Genomic DNA, 22233 nt, shown 5'->3' with positions numbered 1-22233 from the left:
TTATAACATGGCAGTAAAGTGACTAATAAAAGCAAGGTATCATAAAAATGAGCAAACAACAATGTTGAAAGGCAGTGGAATATAAAACTTGGTAGTATATTTTTAATTTGAATCTAACAAAATACAAAATAGCTTTACAATTAACCCACATTACTTTAGTTAGAAATACTTTCAAAAGAAAAAAACAAACAAACAAGGAGAACAACAGCGCCAAAAACACTGGGCTCAGGGGGTCCTGCAGAGACCAATGCTCCAATCAAGAAACATGCATGGAGAGGCCCTAGACCCCCTTCTCTGGTGTAGCTCATAAACAGCTCAGTCTCCATGTGGGTTCCCTAGTAAGGGGAGCAGGGGCTGTCTCTGACATGGACTCAGTGGCAGGCTCTTTGATCACCTCCCCCTGAAGGGAGGATGCATCCTTGCCAGTCCACAGAGAGGAAAAGGATATAACCAGCCCTAATGAGACCTGATAGGCTAAGGTCAGAGAGTAGGGGAGGAGGTCCTCCCCTATCAGTGGACTAGGGAAAAGGGCACAGGGGGAGAAAAGGTGGGACCAGGAGGAGATGAGGGAGGGGGCTACGGCCGGCATACAAAGTGAATAAACTGTAATAAATATTTTAAAAACCAGAGATATGAAAAAATACTTAACACTATGCACTTTAAGCCATGAAATAAAATTGTCAATATTTTGATAAAAATTTCAAGTGCAACACAAAAAGTAAGTAAATTATATTATTTGTTATACTTTGAAAGTCAAGGATGTCTTTAAGAAGTTACGTTCTAGTCAATGTTTTGCTATGGAAGCCCAGCTTCTTAATCACTTGTTTACTTGGTACAAAGGTTAAATTGAAGTGAACTGCAATCATCTGACCCAGGCTCTTCTAATGGTGTAGACCCAGAATAAATTCCTCCAGCACACTTGTCTCAGATACAAAAAGGACAAAGTGAAGGTAAGAGCTTATATATTTAAAGTCTACTTGATGTTACTGAGTTTAAAAAAAAAATTAGGTTTGTTAAGTCTGTAGAACAGTACTTTCCTTTAGTGACTAAAGAGCAGAAAACATAATCATATTTTCATGCTGCCTACTCCAGAAATAATATAAATGTAGGAAATAGCCAATGGCTCTTTACAAATAAAGCTATAATGTAATACAAAAGTTTTCATCCAGTTAATCAAATTTTTAAGAACTTTTTTTATTTTTAAATGTTAACTGGAGAAGTCTGAAGTAAGTTTTAACCTTAAAAAAAAAATCACTGGCTGAACTATTGAAGTTGGGTGGTAACTACTACTGCTACAAATATCATTATTATTATTAAAGTTTTCAAAAATAATTTCTAATATAAGTTCTTTATTATTTAAGTTTTAAAAATTTAAAAATCAAAAAGTATTTAAGGAAAGAAATAGCAATAACTGCCAATCATTAACACTCACTCCAAATGCACTGTATTAAGGCATAAATATAAAAATACTAAACAAAAAAATTACTTCTGGACTTTAATAAAATCAAAATAAATATAGCATATTTTTACTTCACTATACTTATTAAGTCATATAAAAATACCCAAAATTCCTAAGCTTGTACTGGAAACTTCATTTAAGAAGATTATGAGTTCTGTATCAGCAGCATTTTTTTGTGTATAGATTTAGTTTTCCTGTGTAAAGGGCTCTTAAATCCATAAACCAGCTAACAGAAACTGATGTATTTCTTCCCGATTTTATTTAACCCTTTTAAAACAAAAAAATCATTCCAAAACAGCTTTCAATTTGAGAAAACCTCAAAAGAAATGGCCTTATTTGACTGTCTTTAACAAAAGAAAAAAAAAAACAATTTTGTTGTTGTTGTTGTTGTTGTTTTGAGACTGGGTTTCTCTGTATAGCCCTAGCTGTCCTGGACTCACTCTGTAGACCAGGCTGGCCTTGATTTCACAGAGATCCACCTGCCTCTGCCTCCACAAGTGCTCACGCGCACACCAAAACTGTCTTTTTAAATCATTTTCCTGGGGATTTTTGTAGTATCATAATGATTACTATTCACTGTCTGTTGATGCCTCTCGTGGCAAAAAATACAAGCATATGTGAAAAAGCCTGCAGACAGTGTGGATTTCAGCATCAAACATAGTAATGCTGCAGATATGTTGAAAGTGGCCTAACTATATGCTGTTTTTAATTCTAAAATCATCAGGAAGAAACACACTTACAACATCATAATTTCCTGTTAGCACACTAGAGAAAACAATTACCAGATGAAAAAAATAACATGATCCTCTAGCTTCTTCTCCCCACTGGCTCACGGCCCTAGCTTGATGCACTTCATTCCTCATTTGTTTTTTTGTTTTTGTTTTTGCTGTCCTGGAATGCAAATGAGAATGAGGGTGGCCTCCAACACATAAAGATCTGCCTTCCTACTGTTGGGAAAAAGCATGCACCACCACCCCATGCCTTCAGTTGCTCCTGTTCCACATGGACTCTTTACTCAAATCAGTTCATTTTTTGTGCCCTATTTGCTTTCTCTAACCATCCTTATGCCATATGCTTGAAAGCTAGCATTTCTTTGTTACTTACCCTTCCTCATTCTTGTCTGTATGTCACTGGGAACATCAGTACTAAGTTTACCATACCAGTAAGCAGTGCAAGCCATCAAAGAGGCTGTACAGCTATTCCTAAAGATCATTAAGTACAGGTAAGTTAGCTTTCATAAATGACCTGGGCATCTCCCTTTTATAGCCAAAGGTGTGGAGTAAATCATACCTTAATCTCGTTTCTGGTTCCAAAAAAAATGTTACAATTTATATCATATAATGTATATTGTATAAAATATAGGAAGCAAACTAGCTTTTTCCTGAAAACTTGGCTATGAAAACACAAAGAGAAGGAAAATAAAGCTCAACAGATCATTGAAAGCTAAACAAATATAGTTTAAACATATCATTGAAAGCAATAAATGAGTGGACAAGAATAGACCAGCATTGAAAAATAATAAATTCTTATCACCTATCAGCAAGCAGACTTCAGTAACTTAAAAAGAATCCTTTTACTCTTAGTTTTTCTACTTCTTCCTTGGATGCAATAATCTTTTTAAAAAAATCTTAAGTATTTATAACAAATGCTTTAAGGTATGAAAGACTAAATTTTAGAAGACTCCTCAAGATAACAGGAAATAACTATATCCTTTCAACTTTATTTGTCTGTAAAAAGGTTTCTGTGATGAGTTCAGAAAAACAGACAGAGAATATGGAATATCATCACGAATAAAGTGATTAAATAGAAAATAACAAAGAATATTATTTTTTTCTTATTTATAATTTATTCATTATATATACTGACTGAAGACCCCTCCTTCAAATCCTTCCAGTCCAACACTCCCTCTTCCCCCCCATCCCTTTCCCCTAGTCCACTGAAAGAGGGGGTTCTCCTTCTCTGCCATCTGCCCATAGTTTATTAAGTCTCATCAGGACTTCCTGGATCCATTTCTTCTGTGGCCTGGCAAGGCAGCATCACCAGGGGCAAGTGATCAAAGAGCAATCAACTGAGTTCATGATAGAGGCAGCCCCTGCTCCCCTCACTCGGAGATCCACGTGGAGACTGAGCTGCCAATTGGCCACATCTGAGCAGGAGGTCTAGGTCCTTTCTGTGCATGGTCCTCCATTGGTGCATCAGTCTCTGCAGGATCCTCAGGGCTCAGGTTTTTTAGCTTTGTTGGGTCTCCTTGTGGGGCTCCTGTCCCCTTCATGTCATTCTATCCCCATTCCCCTTCTTTTTTAAGACTCCCTGAGCTCTGCCCAAAGTTTGGCCATGAGTGTCAGCATCTGCTTCGATCCCCTGTTGGGTGGAGCCTTTCAGAGGACCCTCTATAGTAGGTTCAGAATATCACTTTTCAATAAAGAACAATTTCTACTTTGAGCAGCATACTAAATATCTATCAACTTCTACTTACATTCAAAGTCTGACTACAATAAAAGGTAAAGGTAAAGGGGAGTATGACCTCATAAAAACAGAGAGAATGGACTAGAAGTAAAAGCCTAAAAGTTAATAGTTAAATGGTAACTGCAAAAGCAATTTTTTTTTGCATGTTATCAATGGAAAAGCAGAAAAGCCACTTGATTTCTATTACAGGAACTTAAACTGGTCCAGAAATTACCATTATCAGGTATTCTAGAAGCAGAGGAGGAGGTAAGAAGTCCTCCATACCCCTGCAGTGACAGATGACGTTCCTCCTTTACGTAAGGTAAGAGCTTTCTTTTCCTATGGAGGAATAAAAGACAATCTAGATAAAAGGGTCAAGGGAATAGAGGAACATTGCTGAAACTTTTACAGCTGATACACCAAATATTAGTATCAAATCATCTTTTCTCCACTCGGTTCTTAGAATGATGGCTATGAGCCTTGTATAGGAAGCAATTTAGACAAGTTATTTTGTGGAAATCAACTAACCTGAAAAAAAACGTAATGACATTTGAAAATTCCCCAAAAGTCCATCAAGTTCCTAAGTCAGGAATGTCTAAAGCCAGTAATGTGTATCCAAATACAGTTTCCTACAGCCACTCTGTTTCCCACTTTACCAGTTTACCCCCAAGCAAAATATTAACAGATTCATGAAGAAAGCTTCCATAAACTGAAAAAAAAAACCTGGGGACACAAAAGCTATTCATTAAAAAAAAAAAGAGAGAGAGAGAGAGGCAATAAAAAAAGCACAAAGGGTGGGAAAAAGAAACGAAGGGAGAAAGGGAGAAATGTATGAAGAAGAAAATATACCCATGCAGTAGGATCAACGGTCTAGAATCTAAAGAATGAAAAAAAACAAACTTTACACATAAAGTCGAGATTTTTCTCCAAAAAAAAGCTGAGCAAAACTACAAAGATGAACTGGAAAACAAAGATTTGAAAAAAAAAAAACCATAAAGTTATTCCAGGTGGTCAAATACCAATTTAGGCAGTTCTACAACTAGTATTATCAATCAACAGAATAATACACAAATTAATTTTCCCAGCACTGAATGATCTATCTTTCAGATAAAAAGGGACAACCAGTTACCCAGCTGGACTGAAAAAAGCAAACTTTAAAAGACACAGGATTATGAAACTGAAAATACTGACATTATGTGTTATGTGTTAGGAGAAGCAAGTTAGACAAGAGGACAAAGAAAGAAAAACAAAGTTACTGAAACTTAAAGACAGTGGGCATTGACTACTGGTATTTTGAGGAAAAATTATTTTCTACCTAGAATTCAGTTTCTAGTAAAAATATCTCAAAGTTAAAAACAACAAAAAGGTCCTTCCCATGGTCCTTCTTAGAAGTTATGAAGCCCTACCAAAAAAAAAAAAAAAAAAAAAAAAAAACCCAAAACAATAAATCAGGACAGGGAACTCCAGAAAACCATAATCTGAAGCAAAGACTAGAGACTGTCTACATGAAAGGCTGAAGCCGAAGTGTGGAAACAGCAGTCCGTTGGTCAGTATCTCTAGACTAAGCACAGGGACAGGCTCCCGGAGAGGGCTTCCATGCAGCTGACACTGAGGAGATACTTGCCATGCACCAGTTACTGAGACATTTGCTATGGGAGAGAAGGGAATAAATTCATGGAAAACAAAACAAAACAAAACATGGAAAACTAAACACAGGAAAACAAAAAAAAGCTCAGTTTATCAGAAAAAAAGTGCAAAATAGAAAAAGTGATCGTGTTACATGGTTCAGTAAACAATAATTTTCATGTGATCAAGGCATTATTAACCCTCAATATTAATCTGGCAAAATCCATTACGTATATGTTAGAAATTGAATGGTCAATGTACTGGAGATTATAGCAAAGAATACTTGAAAGAAAACTGCTGATTTTCATCTTCCATCATAACAAACCAATCAATAGTATCAATATGACACCCCAATTTGAAAAATCAAGAAGCATCAACTTAAGTATATACTATATATGAACATAATCATAAGCATACATTCCTCTGGGATTTTTATGTACATATATGCTGAGAAATTTTAACAACTATTTAAATTGCTTAGTTCTTTTTCCCCCATTAGCTGAAGCTAATAAGACACCCTAGAAAAATACTGAGTTTCACTGTCCACAGAGGCTGTTTAGTTTAAGGAATAAGATATATAATATACATGTTATTTATTTATTTGTTTGTTTGCCCGGCTATTTATGTATTTTAAAAGAAAAATATATGTTAAAAGAAAAAAAGGAAATCAATTTGTCCTCAACCTCTAAAGTTCTAGTACCTCTAGAGATGAAATTATTCTCTTTTCTCTTAGGCCTCCAATATGAAAGCCACACACTTCACAACCTTCTTCTGGCTCTTCTTCATGCTACTACTATCTGACAAAAGCCAGGCTTCTCAACCAGTAAGTTTTTACTAATAGTAAAGAAGTTCTCAAACATATACTGCATACAAATCTGGCAAAATACAGAAAAGCAAAAGTCCAACAAAAGGAAAATATACACAATTGACAAACTATTAAAAATGTAATTCTTGTGAGCCAGTAAGATGTCTTTGCAGCTTAAGGTGCATGCTACCAAGCCGAGCAACCTGAGTCCCATTTCCAAAATCCACTATGGAAAGTGAGAACTGGCTCTGCCTCCACCTATGCCATGACATGCATGTGCATAAACATACACACACTCCATACACACACTCCCATAAATAAATAAATAAGTAAAATTTAAAGGAAAATTTATTTACTTATCTATGATACTAACCTCTGACCAAAAGCCTAATTTGGCAAAAGCATTCTTTGTTTTATGAAGTGGATTCTTTTTAAAAGCTGACCAAATGAGACTAAAAAGATAGTTCAGCAGTTAAGAGCATTCTCTGCTCCTGCAGAGGAGCCAGGCTCAGTTCCCAAAACTCACATATTGGTTCTTAAGTTCCTAAAACTCCAGATCCAGAGATCTGAAGCCCTTTTCTGGTATCCACAGATACTAAGCAGCTATATGATACAAATACTTACATGTATCACACATACACATAAATTCTTTTTTTAAAAAAATTAAAAGCCAAATAAAGTAAAACTCTGAAATTTTTCACGATAAAATCAGAGATTAGTTTCAAGACCCTCCCCCCCCCCAAAAAAAAACAGTTCAAAACATAGGATGGGGGCAAGAAAGCTGAAGAAATGGTTTAGTTCAAGCAAGAAGATCTGAATCACATACAACACTGACCTCTCCTTCCCTTTCTCCATGAAGAGGTAAGCACATGCTATATATATATATATATATATACAATAATAATAATATAAGTAAATAGAATATAGGTTGGAGATAGAGTTCAGTGAGAGAGCTTTTGTCTAATGCCATGAGTTCCATCCCTAGCTCTACTAAAAAAAAAAAAATTAAGCAACTAAGCCAGTTATGTTAACATACTCCTGTAATCCAGCATGTAGTTGATGGAGGCAGGATGATCAAGAGTTGGCCAGCTAATGCAATATGCAGTTCATGAGGGTTCAAATCGAGACCCTACTGCAAAAAAAAAATCAATACAAGCAAAAATCCATCATCATGTCAATCAATAAAACCAAAAAATGTATGAAACTTTTAAAAATACACTGACGTAATTTACCACCATGTAGCTGCATGATTATTTCAACTGCAGAGCCAGTCAAAAACTATTTCTTCAAATGCATATACATATGTGAATCATTTCTTGTATTATAGCTCATTAACAATCATGATTTAATTTGATGTTGTTTTGCGACAACTATATAAACCAGGATGTCCTTGAACTTTTAGAAATTCATCCGCCTCATCCTAGGATTAAAACCACAGCCAGCATCGTTCAATATTTGAAAGAAAGCAGCTGGGTGATGCTGCCATACACCTTTAATTCCAGCTTTCAGAAGGCAGAGACAGGCGCATCTCTGAGTTTGAAACCAACTTGGTCTACAGAGTGAGCTCCAGGACAACCAGGGCTGTGCAGAGATACCCTGTCTTGAAAAGCCACAACAAAACAAAACAAAAACAGCCCAATGTTACCAACCTTGATCTCAGTTATAACCAGATCCCTCTGAATGCTTCAGACATCAGGATGCTACATATGTATTCCTTGCTCACTGAGCTCTCCCTGATGGAGAATAACATCACTGTCTTATATAATAGTAGCTTCAGTAATCTCTTAGATTAGTAAATATCTTAGATTTTGGTTTTTCAAAACAGTGTTTCTCTGTTTAGCCTTGGCTGTCCTGGACTCACTTTATAGACCAGGCTGGCCTCGAACTCACAGAGATCTGTCTGCCTCTGCCTCCCCATTCTTGCTGGGATTACAGAGCTGAGGAACAGCAACCAGCTAATGATTTACTTTTAAAATACTTACATGCATCACACATACCCATACTTTGAGCTGTTAAACTAACAGAGATTGCTGGGCATTAATTTGAATTATTTAATATTCCTAGGTATGTGATGGTATCTCCACAAACTTCAAAATACTTACTTTAAAACAACTCTCCCATATATATCTATCTATCTTGCATGCTAAACCAGCAAATAAGGTTTTGTTGGTATGTTTGTTTGTTTGTTTGTTTGAGAAAGCATCTCATTGTATAGCCAAGGTTGTCCTTGAACTTGTTAGCCTCCTGCCCAGCTTCCGCAAGTGCTGGAATCACAAGGCACGTGCCATCATTCCTGATAAGTAAGTCAACACAATTTTTAATTATCTTGTATTTCTATAAGAGATATATAGCAATATTTGTAATGCTTGTATAGTAATAGGAAGATACCTGTGGAATAGAGTACTCTCCTTGAGTGGTTGGATCAGCATTTCATTAATCTTTAGTATTTCATCTCCATAAAGCAACATGTTTGCTCTTCCTTTTTCACATTAAGGGATAATGTTTTTCCAGAATAATTTTTATCTAATATCTCTCGGATATGTAATTTTGATCAATTCCGTTACATTTTTTCTTATTAAAGCATTACTATTTTTTTTTTCTTTTCCAGGAAGTCAAATGGAATTTCACCAGAAGGAATTATGCTTTGATTCCAGAGGTTATCAGTAACAATGTTACCATCCTTGATCTCAGTTATAACCAGATCACTCTCAATGCTTCAGACATCAGGGTGCTACAGATGTATTCCTTGCTCACTGAGCTCTACTTGATGGAGAATAACATCACTGTCTTATATAATAGTAGCTTCAGCAATCTCTTCAAACTAGAAATTTTAAATATCTGTGGAAATTCCATCAGTGCAATTCAACAGAGCTCATTTGCTGGCTTAAATGAACTAAAACAGTTATATCTTTGCCAAAACAAAATACTGCAACTGAATCCTGATATATTTGTGCCTCTAAACAATTTGAAAGTTCTGAATCTGCAAGGCAATTTGATAAGTCACTTTGATGCACCACAGTTATTTCATCTGGAATTACTAACTCTGGATGGAAATCCATGGAACTGCACCTGTAGTCTACTTGAATTGCAGAACTGGCTGAACACATCTAACGTGACATTAGGTAAGCTATCCTACTCCCAGTCAAACAAGAAGAGAATGTGTCTGACCTTCATTAGCTTATGTCAGAATTAGAACAGATGAAAGGAAACAGCAGGGCTGGAAGTATTACTCAATGGTAGACACAGGCTTTGAACTTCATCTCCACAACAGTTAAAAATAAACCAAAATCAAACCAAAACTAGTAACACCTCCCAGAAAAACCACCAGAAAGAAACTTCAGAATACACATTCTCTTACCCCACCTGAGAAGGGTGTGGTAATTTAAAGATTGCTATATGCAAGAAGATAGTATTAAACATGTAGAGTCAATATATGATAGTACTTTTACATGTCAGATATTATATTGGATACCTTTAATTCCAGAACTTGGGAGGAAGAGGCAAACAGATCTCTGTTGAGTTCCAAACCAGCCAGGATTACAGTGAGATCCTAGCTCAATAAGATGTTCAAGGACTTCCTATATATTCTCTAGAGTATTGTCTCACAAAATACATAAGAAGAGGTGCCTAGTTTCGTTTGGTTGTTTTTTTGCTTTCCAGCACTGGGGACTGAACTCAGGTGTTGCCTTATTTTGTTAACTGCACATCAAGTTCTGCTTGGGAACCAGAGTGTAACAATAATATTAATCATAAGACTTCCCAAGATAAAAGCTAAATGACAAACACATACTGCATTTAACCTGTCTAACAGGAATGTGCATCAGCACTCACGCTGACATGCAAACACATCAAGAGTGCCTTTCTTAAAATAAATATTTTTGGTTCATTTATTTAATAATTATGTGGGTAAGTGTTTTGCCTGCATGTATGTATGTGCACCATGTGTGTACCTGTTCAGAAGAGGGCACTGGATTCCCCAGAACTATAGTTAAGGATGGTCATAAGGCACCACGTGGAAACTGGAAACTCAGATTCTATGCAAGAATAGCAAGTGTTTGTTACCACTGAACCATCTTTCCAGCCCTTCTTATCATTTCTCTAATGAGAAAACTTATCAAAATTCTAAATCAATACTGTTATGAACTATATCTATAATACATCCTAATTTATTTCTTTACCAGAAAACGAGAGCATCACCGTGTGTAGCTATCCAGATGACCTAAAGCACTACAGTATCAAGTCAGCACCCTTTACAACTGAATGCCACTCTAAATTTATTTCCACTATAGCTGAAGACCTTTATTTCCAACCCAATATGAATTCACCTTTTAATAGCTCTTTAAGCAACTTAACAGAGAACTCAGGTAATGTACCACTTTTGAGGATTACTATTGCTAAAGGTATCAGTACTAATCCCACTGTTCTATGTTGAGCTTCTATGAACAATGTAAAAAAACAATTCTTCACCTCAACAAAGATTTACAAAATATTGGGATTCCAACCCAGGCTCTAACATATGTCATGCACACAATACTGGATATTAATTAACTATTTTATGAGACAAAACACCACACTTCCCAAGTATAAGCTAATGGTTTTATGTGAGCTGGTAACAATACCTGGTTTTGTTTTAATGTGGAGTGCTGCATTTACATGAGAGGAGATCCAAGTCTAAGCAAAAAATTCATTTATGTGTCCAAAAAAAAAAAAAAAGCACATGCATATAGTCTGAAGATAATTTTATACAGTACTTTTGGGGCATCTGGTTTTGTTTGTTTGTTTTGTTTTGTTTTTTTACTGTGACCTGTCCATTGACGCTTTCTATGAATTTTCCACTTGTGAAATCAGATTAGCACTCAGAGTCAGTTACAGACTTTGGAGCACCTTGGGTTGTTTAATTAAGAGTTAATCAGCCTTTAGTCATTTTGGAAAATGATGTTCCTTGACCACATTTTTCTTTCATGTAGTAGTAATTTTTATTCACAGAAAACAGTAAAGTATATACCTTTCTAACACTGCTTGACTTGTCAACTTAACAAAATCTCTCTTTTCTATTTAAGAACATAAGCCTGTTGGAAAAAGCTGGGCTTTGCTTGTTGGTGTTGTCGTCACTGTAATGCTAACTTCACTACTCATCTTTATTGCTATCAAGTGCCCAATTTGGTACAATATTCTGCTTAGCTACAATCACCATCGCCTGGAAGAGCATGAAGCAGAAACCTATGAAGATGGTCTTACAAGAAACCCAAGTTCTCTTTCACAGATAACAGATACAAACTCTGAAGACACCACAGTAATCTTTGAACAGCTGCATTCATTTGTGGTAGATGATGATGGGTTTATTGAAGACAGATATATAGATATCAATGAGGTACATGAGGAAAAGTAATTTTATTGTGTTGAAATTTTGAAAAAAATATTATGTCTATTTACAGCTTAGACAAAAAGATTTTTATTTGACAAACAAAACTATAAGCAGCAATCCTTTGTATTAATCAGTACCTTACATAAATATCAAATAATTTTCTACTGTATTGTACAAGCAAGTCCAAATGCAGTAACTCGTACTCTGGTTAGCTAAAAGCTGAATAATTTATCTACATAACCAGCATTTATATGTCAGAAAGTGTTCAGGAAACCACAGACTGGTAAAAACAAAACAAAACAAAACAAAAAAACCAAGGTCAAAGAAATGATTACTTACCAACTAAAATGAACACATTCTGGTATTAACAAATACATGTGCTGCAATGTCTTAAATTATACTAAAAAGTTGAATTAATAAAGAAACATAAATTTTAGATTTATATTGTCCAAGTGAAGAACAGTGAGTTTTGACTATATAAATCTGTCTTATGTTCACAAATAAATTCACAGAATTGGAGCATATTTTCTAATGCTTCCTGAACTCAAAAAACAAAATTTCCTCAAAAATTAGTAGTAATCTGAAGCCCAGATACAACGACTAGGAATAATGCCTATTAACCACTACTGACTTGACAGTGATTGTTAAGAAGGGTTCTACCTACAATTGCCATATTTAATATTACAGTGGCTTCTAAACTGGGCATCATAAGAATTTTCTTTTAAAATACACATTTCTGTATCTCTTCTGGGAGATTATCTTTCAACTCATTCTGAGCTAGAGCTGAAGAATATTTAGGTAATCCACACACATCTGTCTGTGTTTCAACAAACAGAGCAATGTTTCCTGAATTTTCTTCCACAATGACACTAACAAGCATTTATAGAAAAAGAAAAAAACGGAGGCTGGAGAGATGGCTCAGAGGTTAATAGCACTGTCTGCTCCTCCAGAGGTCCTGAGTTCAATTCCCAGCAACCACATTGTGGCTCACACAACCTATAATGAGATCTAGTGACCTTTTCTGATGTGCAGGTGTACATGCAAACAGAACATTGTATACATAGTAAATAAACAAATCCTTAAAAAGAAAAAAGAAAAAAGGTATCTAATCAAATTAGGAAAGGAATCTGAACCAAAGGAAAGGAACCAAGACTTTTTACTTTAGTACTTACACAGATTTTATTAATTTCAAATGTTCTCTGATAACTCAAGAGTAAAGTACTGAGTTTTTGAAAAGATCTGCATGGGAAGAAGAAAAGAAACAGGAAGAGGAAGAGGAAGGAAGCAGAGGGCAGCCATGGGCAAATGTGCAAAGAAACACATGGTGGGCATACATAGAGGAAGCAGCCTAGATGAAGAATAAGCAAGTATTTATGGAACTATGGATGGGAGGTAGGCTGGGATGGGGCTGGGAGGTAAAGGTAGATTAGAGGGCTAATACCTGCCCTGTCCCAGGTGATATAAGGTTATCATAAAATCTATCAGGTGTCTTTGCCTTTTATTGATTGTGACAGCGGGTTAAATATACCATACCATTAAATTAACAGCAACAACCTTTCTTAGTTCCTCTACATACAGACTCAAGAGAAAGCATAGTGACTAAAATAGTTTTTCAAAGTTTTTACTTTTTGTTTCTAGCATATATACTTTTAAAACATGTAACTGTAAAATTTATACATGCAATTTGGGTATTAGCATAGATAATGAAATAATGAAATGGGAACATGTTTTAAATTCTTTGAAGCATTCAGAGCTACAGCTTCTATGCTTACATATGTACCTGAGTATCTTGTGTATAATAAGTAAATGGTAAATATTTGCTCAGTGGTTTTAAAGCAGGAAGAAAAAGGGAGGAAAAACTAAGAGCTTGGCATTCTTTACATAAGAAAGAGGTTGCCATGGCGGATGCCATGCAGGAGCAGCAGCAGTGGGCAGGTGAGCTTCCTGGAGACGGCCCACCATTTCATATGGCTGCAATGGGTATATCTAGGAGAGGTATGGTCCCAACGGGCACCATCTCCACATTTCTTTGTACTGCTGACGGGCCTTCTCATGTTTGTCATTGTTGTATTCCCCATATATCTGACATGGTATGACTGTGCGTGGGGAGACCCTCACTGCCTATATGTGCTTGTTTCCTGGGTGACAGGAAATTCATTTGGACAACTTTTATGCAGATCATATGAAAATGCATTTTCATAAAATAATAGTTTAGATAAATTAATGATTTTACAGAATTTCTGATTTGATTTAAATATTTTTAAAAGTCAGGTAAAGGTGTTTTTGTCAGTAGCTCTGATGTAAAAAAAATCTTGAGGACCAATCTGAAGTTCAAAAAAGCACTCTTCATAGTTGAATTAGGGACTTTCTGAGGTTAATGAGCAAGAACAATAGCTCCAATTAGTACTGGCTGACGTGACTTTCTCATTGAAGCTGGACTTCAAGGAGATTAATTTCTTGTACCCACTTTGCCCTTAGTTTCCTGATATAATTTAATAAAAATTGTTAATGAGTAGATATGCCTCTTGAGGGATTTTAAAGTAGGAATGGCTGTTTTTTATATAAAAGTTTAGATCTTCGATTCTTTTAAGGATTACTTTTACAATAATTGATTCTTTCAATTATCTGCAAATTGCAGCCTGCCAGTAAAGAAAGACTGGCTGAAAAAAATTTCCTTGCTTGCTTACACTTCATTAATATATAACAAACTATTTAGTTACAAATGTATGTGAGTTGTTGGGAATAATTTGTATTTCACATTTGTTTTTCACCCATAATACATAAAACATCTGATCACCTGAGGGTATTGAGGAACATGTTTTTTTTCTACATATACTCATTGTAACTGTTCACTTACAGCTAAACTTACAGACAGGAGCCTGACAGAGTCATCCTCTGAAAGGTGCTACCTAGCAGCACCTCAAAAGAGATGACGGAACTAAGAGCCAAACATTAGGCTATGCTTAGGGCATCTTGTAGAAAAGTGGAAGGAAAAAGAAAAGGACCTGGAGGTGGCAGGAGCTCTGCCAGACCAACAAAGCCAACTAATCAGGGCCCAGAGGGGCTTGCTAAGACTGAAGCATCAACCAAGGACCATGCATGAACTGGACCTATGCCCCCTATAAAGATGTAGCAGATGGGCAGCTTAGGCCTCATTTGCGATTTCTAGTAAGGGAAGTGGGAACTGCATTGGACATGGATTCACTTGCCACCCTATTGATCACTTTCCCCTGGCGGGACTGCCTTGCCAGGTCACAATGGAAGAGGACACATTCAGTCCTGATGCAACTTCATGAGCTGGGAAAGGGAGCTCTCCTTTGCTGAGGAAAAGGGGAGGGGGGAAAGGAGGGAGAGTGGAACTGGGAAGGGAGGAGGGATGGGGCTAGAACAAGGATGTAATATGAATTTAAAAAAAAAATTTAAATTAAAAAAAAAAAGAAAAAGAAAATGTTCCCACATTGCGATTTTTGTACTGCTTGAAAGATTTTGCTAGGGACAGGTGTAGCAACACACGTCTGTAATTCTAGCACTCAGGGAGGCAGAGACTGGTAGATCTCTGTGAGTTTGAGGCCAGCCTGGTCTACAACATAAGTCCAGGACAGCCAAGGTTACACAAAACAACCCTAAAAGGGAAGGAAGGAAGGAAGGAAGGAAGGAAGGAAGGAAGGAAGGAAGGAAGGAAGGAAGGAAGGAAGGAAGGAAGGAAGGAAGGGGAAGGGAAGGGAAGGGAAGGGAAGGGAAGGGAAGGGAAGGGAAGGGAAGGGAAGGGAAGGAAGGAAGAAAAGGAAAAGGAAAGAGGAAAGAAAATAAAGATTCTGCTGCCATACATAAGCTGTGAAAGAAAAAATAAAATTGTTGGAGACTGAACTGCTCTAATTTGCTCCATCTACCCAATATGTATTACATAAAATGGTTGGAGCTTTGCTTCATTCATCCAATGGCTGCATATGTCTGTCTATATGTGTGAAGGGAACTTGCTTTGGAGCCTGTCTTGCCTTTTCCTTTTTCCTTATCACCAGCCAGCCCACAGAGTTAGAGTTCAAAGAGTTCAGAGTCTCTCACCAGTTTCAAGTAGTACTAGCCCCCAGCTGACAGAAGCCATCTGCTCTGGACCCCACCAACTCTACACACACTTCCTCTGTCTGCCCTGAGCTGATGAAGCTGGTCTTAGACAGCTAGATCTTCTGTCTTCAAGAAGGCTCTGAATGGCAGTATTAATAATGTGTGGAGACAGATACTTCTTTGTCTATAATCAACAGAGGAACACCATTCCTCTTCCAAATATTTTATCACTATATTCAACATCTTACTCTTCATCAGGTTGTTTAATATAAAAGTAACATGGGAGTGTATTTAGGGTTACTCAATTCCAGTAGTAATTTTGGTTAGTAATTATCCTTGCTTTCAAACAGATTAACAGTAATAAGCTTCTAGAACTGATGCTGTATATATGTTTATATACCATAGCTCAACTTTTACATTTATCTTGCCATATTCTGTATTTAACATGGGTCAAAACTAATTTTTTAAATTATTTTATTTAACATTTATTATTTTTGTAAAGATTACTGTTATATTTTATTGAAATCAAAGCTAGTTCATATTTAGTCTTTATAAATAAGTTATGTATGAGCATACATATAATCTATAGACAACAGAAAATACTAATATATTTATCATCACTGTTAGTTAATGCATAAAACCTACTGATCAATAACTTCTTTCATTAAAATGGAACTAAAATACCATGATCCAATCTAGTTAAAAGCTTAAGTTAAAATTCTAAGTTGTAGATATAAAGACATAATTCATTTTAAAGTTTAAGTTTTTAGAAGCAGAAATGATATTTATAAAACTTGGTAGTCTTTTCCTTTGAATAAAATTTAGCTCCTTGAGCTCTACAAGGAGAGTAATAGAGCCAAAAAATCTGGGCCCAGGGGCCTGCTGAGACTGCTGAATCAGCCACGGATCATGCATGGAGAAGACCTAGACCCCCTGCTCAGATGTAGCTCATGGGCATCTCTGTCTCCATGTGGGTTCCCTCATGAGGGGATCAGAGGCAGTCTCTGGTATGAACTGGGTTACCTGCTCTTTGATCACCTGCCCCTGGCAGGTGGCCTTCCTAGGCCAAGGAGAAGGAGGATCCAGACAGTCATGATGAGACCTGATGGGATAGGTCAGATAGTAGGGGAGGAGGCCCTCACTATCAGTGGACTAGGGGAGGGACATGGGGGGTAGGACCTGGAGGAGCTGAGGGAGGGGGCTACAGTCGGGATGCAAAGTGAATAAATTGTAATAAAAAATAATAATAAATAATAATTTAAAAATTAGCTACTTGGAAGTAAATTAAGATTTGACAATAAGATAATTTTTATATTAAGACATTATGGTAAATTAAGAAAAAAAATACATTTTCTATCACAAATATATACTTTAAATTAAGGTCAGTAAGATGCCAATTGTGGTTCTTGTCTGAAGTCCCAGCACACAGGAGGCTGAGGCAGAAAGATCCTTGTGAATCTGAGGCAGCCTACTCTACAAAGTAAGATACTGCCTCATAAGGAACCAACAGTTAATTAATAAAAAAAAAAGCAAAATAAGAGAAAAAGTTAAAGTTAAATGAGTTACCAAAACTCATTTATTAATGTAAACTTACGCTTGTCTTTCAGTAAATATGACATCCATACTTTGTGTTTCTCGATCATTTTGAGCTTTAAGCTGTGTAAACAGTTAACACAGACGTTAGTCATTTTTTAAAAAGGGAACCACCAAACTCTCTGTAAAGGTTACTCTGGTACTAAATGAGATTCTTGTAATAATGGCCACATGCAAATTTAGAAAAAATTTATATCATTTATTTAAAAAAAGAACACTACCAGATAAATAAGTCAATATTACCAGAAAAAATATTAGTTCTTTAGATTGACATTATAAGCTCACACAAAATAATTCATTTTTCTTTAATGATCTGTCTAATAATGTAAAGTTAATTTACATAAACAGCATTTCAGTAACATACTACATGTACAATAAAAACTTGATTAGCCATATGCTCAATCTAGAATCAACACCATTTTGTTCTTAAATACTTTATGATTTCCCAAGTACTCCCAGCTGACTTTATACACAAAGACCTGAATCAGGACCAACCCCAAACACTAACCAAATACTTTTCAAAGTTTTTGTTATTTATTTCTAGCAATAAAACTCATTTCTAAGTTTATGAAACTAAAAATAATTTGCTAAATTATTTTAGAACCCCAAATGTAGAAGTAATTTTAAAAATTCTGTTTAGTTTTTTATTTGTTTGTTTGTTTAGTCAGGCTGTTATGGGGCATCTCTTCATTCCCAGAACTTGAGAGGCAGAAGCAGGCCGATTTTTGAGTTTGAGGCTAGCCTGGTCTACTAAGTGAGTTCCAGGATAGCCAGGGCAACATAATGAAACCTTGTCTCAAAAAAAAAAAAAAATAAATAAAACAGCGCTGTTCTCACAGAAATATTTCATCATGAAAATAAATTATAAGCTATAGAATTTTGTTGTATTTTATCATTTAAAATGAAAATAGGTTAGATACTTATATGAACACTGAACACAAATCCTTATTTCCCCAAATCAGTATTATTAGCTGTGTCTGGTATAGCCATTCCTGTGCGGACGGACTAGAGCAATAGCTCCGCGGTTACAAACACTGGCTGCCCCTCCAGAAGACTTGTACTCATTTTCCAGCACTTACATGGAGGCTCACAACTACCTGTTACTCTAGCCTCAGGCAACCCAATGCCTTCTTCTGGCCTCTGAGGGCACAGGGCAAGAACATATATGGAGATAGCATTAAATAATTAAAAAACTATAAGAAGTTTTTAAAGATGATATCTCCATTGAGTTTTAGTTCCATTTGTAAAAAAGAAAATTTAAACCTAAAAGAAACATTTTTAAAAGGTTAAAACCAAAATATTGTTAATATATATCTAAGCAATATAGATGGTGATTCCCTAACACAAGATCAGTTGAAACAGAGCTTTACTGACAGAAATTAAAACATTTACTTCAACACCAATGGAGATTTAAAAGAACAATGAAGGGTGCTTACTGAGAATTGTGATAGTAATGATCAGAGTTATAACCACCCTAACGTCCATAAAGTTTTATCAAAATATTTCTAGATAATGCTTTATTTTAGAGGATATGATTTATATGTACAGCTATTGCTTATATTTATATATTTTCTTACCATGTTGTAATCATTCATTACTTCTTCCATCTCAGTATTGGTATTAAGTTTATCTACCAACTAAAAGCAAAAATACAAAGAAAAAGCACCATTCTGTTAGCCTTAAAGTTTCAGACAAGTTTGAATATACATACTTATTTTCATATATAGTAAGTCATTTCAGTGTTAATACTACTACATATCTTATTTTCTAAGAAAAATAGTGAGTTACACTAAAAAACAACATAAAAAAACTAAACATACTCTTCATTTGGCCAATAGTAAACTAAACTTTTGGTATGTAAATGAGAAGTAATGAAATACTGTTCCTTTTAAGATCATACGCTGAAGAGCTTTATTTGCTCTGAAAACACCAAGTTTATAAAGAAAAGTCTAAACCAGAAAAAAAGCAGCTTTGGAAATTTTCTACCACTTTTATCCCCCCCCCACTAAAAAAATATTGTCTTACAAATTCACACTAGTGAAAATTAAAACAACTTTCTTTCCCCTAAAAACTAAAAAGTAATAGAGCAAAGCATAAACAGTACACCAATACACCTAACCCTAAGTCAGGCATCAACAAGTACCGTGTCTGAAACAGTCATCAGGGTCTGGGTCTGCACTAACTCAAGGAAAATTACAGTCCATATTTTAAAGACATTTAGGAAGTAGCAGAGACAGAATTTTATCTTATCTTTTATTTTATTTTATCTTTTGCTTTTTGAGACAGGGTCTCGCTATGTAATCCTGACAGGCCTGGAATTTGCGATGAAAGCAGAACTGCCTTGGGTGCCTCTGCCTCTGGAGGGCTGGGATTAAAGCACTCTGGCAGAATTTTGTTGTTTTCAAGGAATGCTTTAAACGATGGGATTCTCTTTCGACTTTTTTTTTTCAGTTTTTTAAAATTTTATTTTTATTAATTAGTTTATTCACTTTCTATCCCAGCTGTAGCCCCCTCCCCAATCCCTTCCCAATCCTACCGTCCCTCCCTCTTCTTCTCCTATGCCCTTCCCCCAAGTCCAATGATAGTGGAGCACCTCCTCCCCTTCCATCTTATCCTATTCTATCAGGTCTCATCAGGACTGGCTTCTTTGTCTTAGTCTGTGGACTGGTAAGGCTGCTCCCCCATCAGGTGGAGGTGATCAAAGACCCAGTCCATGAGTTCATGTCAGAGATGGTCCCTGTTCCTATTATTGGGGAACCCTCTTGGACACTGAGCTGCCATGGGCTACTTCTGTGCAGGGGTTCTTAGTTATTTCCATGCATGGTCCTTGGTTGGAGTATCAGTCTCAGTCAATAACCCTGTGCCTAGATTTGTTGGTTCTGTTGCTCTCCTTGTGGAGCTCCTGACCCCTCCAGGTCTTTCTATCTCCCCCTTCTTTCATAAGATTCCATACATTCTGCAAAAAGTTTGCCTATGAATCGCAGCATCTGTTTGGATACCCTGCTGGGTAGAGTCTTTCAGAGGCCCTTTGTGACAGGCTCCTGTCCTGTTCCCTGTTTTCTCCCTCTTCTGATGTCTATCTCATTTGCCTTTCCGAATGAAGATTGAGCATCTTACCAGGCTCCTCCTTCTTGATTAGCTTCCTTAGATGTACAGATTTTAGTATGATTATCCTATATTATATGTCTAATATTCGCTTATAAGTAACTATATACCACGTGTGTCTTTCTGCTTCCGGGATACCTCACTTAGGATGATCATTTCTAGATCCCACCATCTGCCTGCAAATTTCATGATTTCTTTGTTTTTTAATTGCTGAGTAGTATTGGGTACAAAGCTAAACAGAGAATTCTCCATAGAGGAACATTGAATGGCAAAGAAACACTTAAAGAAATGCTCAACATCCTTAGTTATCAGGGAAATGCAAATCAAAACAACCCTGAGATTTCACCTTACACCCATCAGAATGGCTAAGATAAAAAACTCAAGTGACAACACATGCTGGAGAGGATATGGAGAAAGAGGAACCCTACTCCATTGCTGGTGGGAATGTAAACTTGTACATGCACTTTGGAAATCAATCTGGTGCTTTTTCAGTTAGGAATAGTGCTACCTCAAGATCCAGCTATGCCAAGTATAGCTGGTATAGCTCAAGTACACAACAGGGACATTTGCTCAAACATGTTCGTAGCAGCTCTTTTTGTAATAGCCAAAAGCTAGAAGCAACCCAGATGTCCCTCAGTTGAGGAATGGATACGGAAATTGTGGTACATTTACACAATGGAATACTATTCTTTAGACTCTTTTTGGTTGGTTGGTTGGTTTTTTTGTTTTGTTTTATTTTAATAAAAGGTCAAACTAGTCAAAACAAACCTAATCAAAATAGTCAAAAAATATTTAGGTGTAATTGATGATTAAAAAAACACTAAGTTTTATTTTGTTATATTTATAACATTCTAATCTATATTTTATATTTTAAAATGTAATATTTCTTTCCTGTATTGTAATATAAATTAGTGGTAGTATGACTTAAAATTTAAATCATATCACTAATTAACTTCTTTCCACTCAACAAATATTAGCTCATTAAACCCATAAGTAAATAGGATATATTTTAAATTATTTTAATTTTTTTCTTTTTTTTCAAAACAGGGTTTCTCTGTGTAGCCCTGGCTGCCCTGGACTCACTTTGTAGACCAGACTGGCAGAGATCCTCCTGCCTCCGACTCCCAGGGTGCTGGGATTACAGGCATTTGTCATCATGCCCAGTTTAACTTCTGATTTATTCTTTGACATTTTACATTTACTTACCTAATACATCCCAGCATAAGTTTTAAATTTAAATATTTTTAAAAACTAAGTTTTTTTAAAAAAATATCTCTGGTTTTCTCAAATTTAAAATAGAACATCAGGTGCTAGAAAATGGCAGAGCAGGTAAGAACAAACATGGGTCTTACAGAGGATGTGAGTTCAGCTCCTAGCACCCACACCAGGCAGATTTAACTCTATAACTCCAGCTTCAGGAAATTAACCCCCTCACCCTCTTCTGGCCTCTAAAGGTACTTGCTCTCATGTGCACACACATGTATACACATAAGTAAAAGTAAAATAAGATCTTAAAAGAAATAAATATACTAAAACAGACATAAAGAAAATCCTAATTAATACTGGGTCTCAAAGCATTTGTTATAGACTATGGTACTCAGCAAAACAAAACAAAACAAAACAAAAAAAACTATAATGTACTTTAATTAGCAAGATTTCATTGACAAGTATTAACAATATCAACTAGTTATATCAACAGTCAGAGACAAAAGCTAGTCACTTCATCAAATCTACATACCCTAATTGTTTAATATACTTAGGGAAGTAGAAGAA

The 22233-nt window shown here is 35.9% G+C and overlaps 2 protein-coding genes across 5 annotated transcripts in view; one reads left to right on the top strand and one right to left on the bottom strand.

Moving 5' to 3' along the window:
* The window catches only part of Ift74 (intraflagellar transport 74), a 92340-nt gene that overhangs the window by 43804 nt on the left and 26303 nt on the right, over positions 1 to 22233 (bottom strand). For both annotated transcript variants that reach the window (XM_060365871.1, XM_060365872.1), the window contains 2 exons: positions 18933 to 18992; positions 17357 to 17418 (listed from right to left, as the gene is read on the bottom strand). In XM_060365871.1, the coding sequence (XP_060221854.1) occupies positions 17357 to 17418; positions 18933 to 18992 (122 nt within the window). The remainder of the gene's footprint in view (positions 1 to 17356; positions 17419 to 18932; positions 18993 to 22233) is intronic.
* Lrrc19 (leucine rich repeat containing 19) lies at positions 840 to 14501 on the top strand. 3 transcript variants are annotated; one of them, XM_021657828.2, is made up of 6 exons: positions 840 to 950; positions 4115 to 4226; positions 6264 to 6353; positions 8944 to 9457; positions 10517 to 10699; positions 11396 to 14501. In XM_021657828.2, the coding sequence occupies exons 3-6, from the start codon at positions 6273 to 6275 to the stop codon at positions 11722 to 11724; spliced, it is 1107 nt and encodes a 368-aa protein (XP_021513503.1). In that variant the 5' UTR covers positions 840 to 950; positions 4115 to 4226; positions 6264 to 6272; the 3' UTR covers positions 11725 to 14501. The 3 variants fall into 3 exon arrangements, with proteins under 3 accessions (XP_021513503.1, XP_021513504.1, XP_060221857.1); XM_021657829.2 differs by lacking the exon at positions 4115 to 4226 and having other exon boundaries at positions 847 to 950; XM_060365874.1 differs by lacking the exons at positions 840 to 950; positions 4115 to 4226; positions 6264 to 6353 and adding an exon at positions 6370 to 7196.

The sequence above is a fragment of the Meriones unguiculatus genome, chromosome 12, assembly GCF_030254825.1.
Source record: "Meriones unguiculatus strain TT.TT164.6M chromosome 12, Bangor_MerUng_6.1, whole genome shotgun sequence".
In the NCBI taxonomy this organism is placed as follows: domain Eukaryota; kingdom Metazoa; phylum Chordata; class Mammalia; order Rodentia; family Muridae; genus Meriones; species Meriones unguiculatus.
This window is presented reverse-complemented; position numbering and strand designations above follow the sequence as displayed.

Excerpts from the sequence above, each read along its gene's own strand:
- Lrrc19 (XM_021657828.2), top strand. The coding sequence starts at position 6,273 with ATGAAAGCCACACACTTCACAACCTTCTTCTGGCTCTTCTTCATGCTA. Across the intron at positions 6,354-8,943 it reads AAAGCCAGGCTTCTCAACCA|GAAGTCAAATGGAATTTCAC; the intron begins GTAAGTTTTTAC and ends TTTCTTTTCCAG. Across the intron at positions 10,700-11,395 it reads CAACTTAACAGAGAACTCAG|AACATAAGCCTGTTGGAAAA; the intron begins GTAATGTACCAC and ends TTTCTATTTAAG.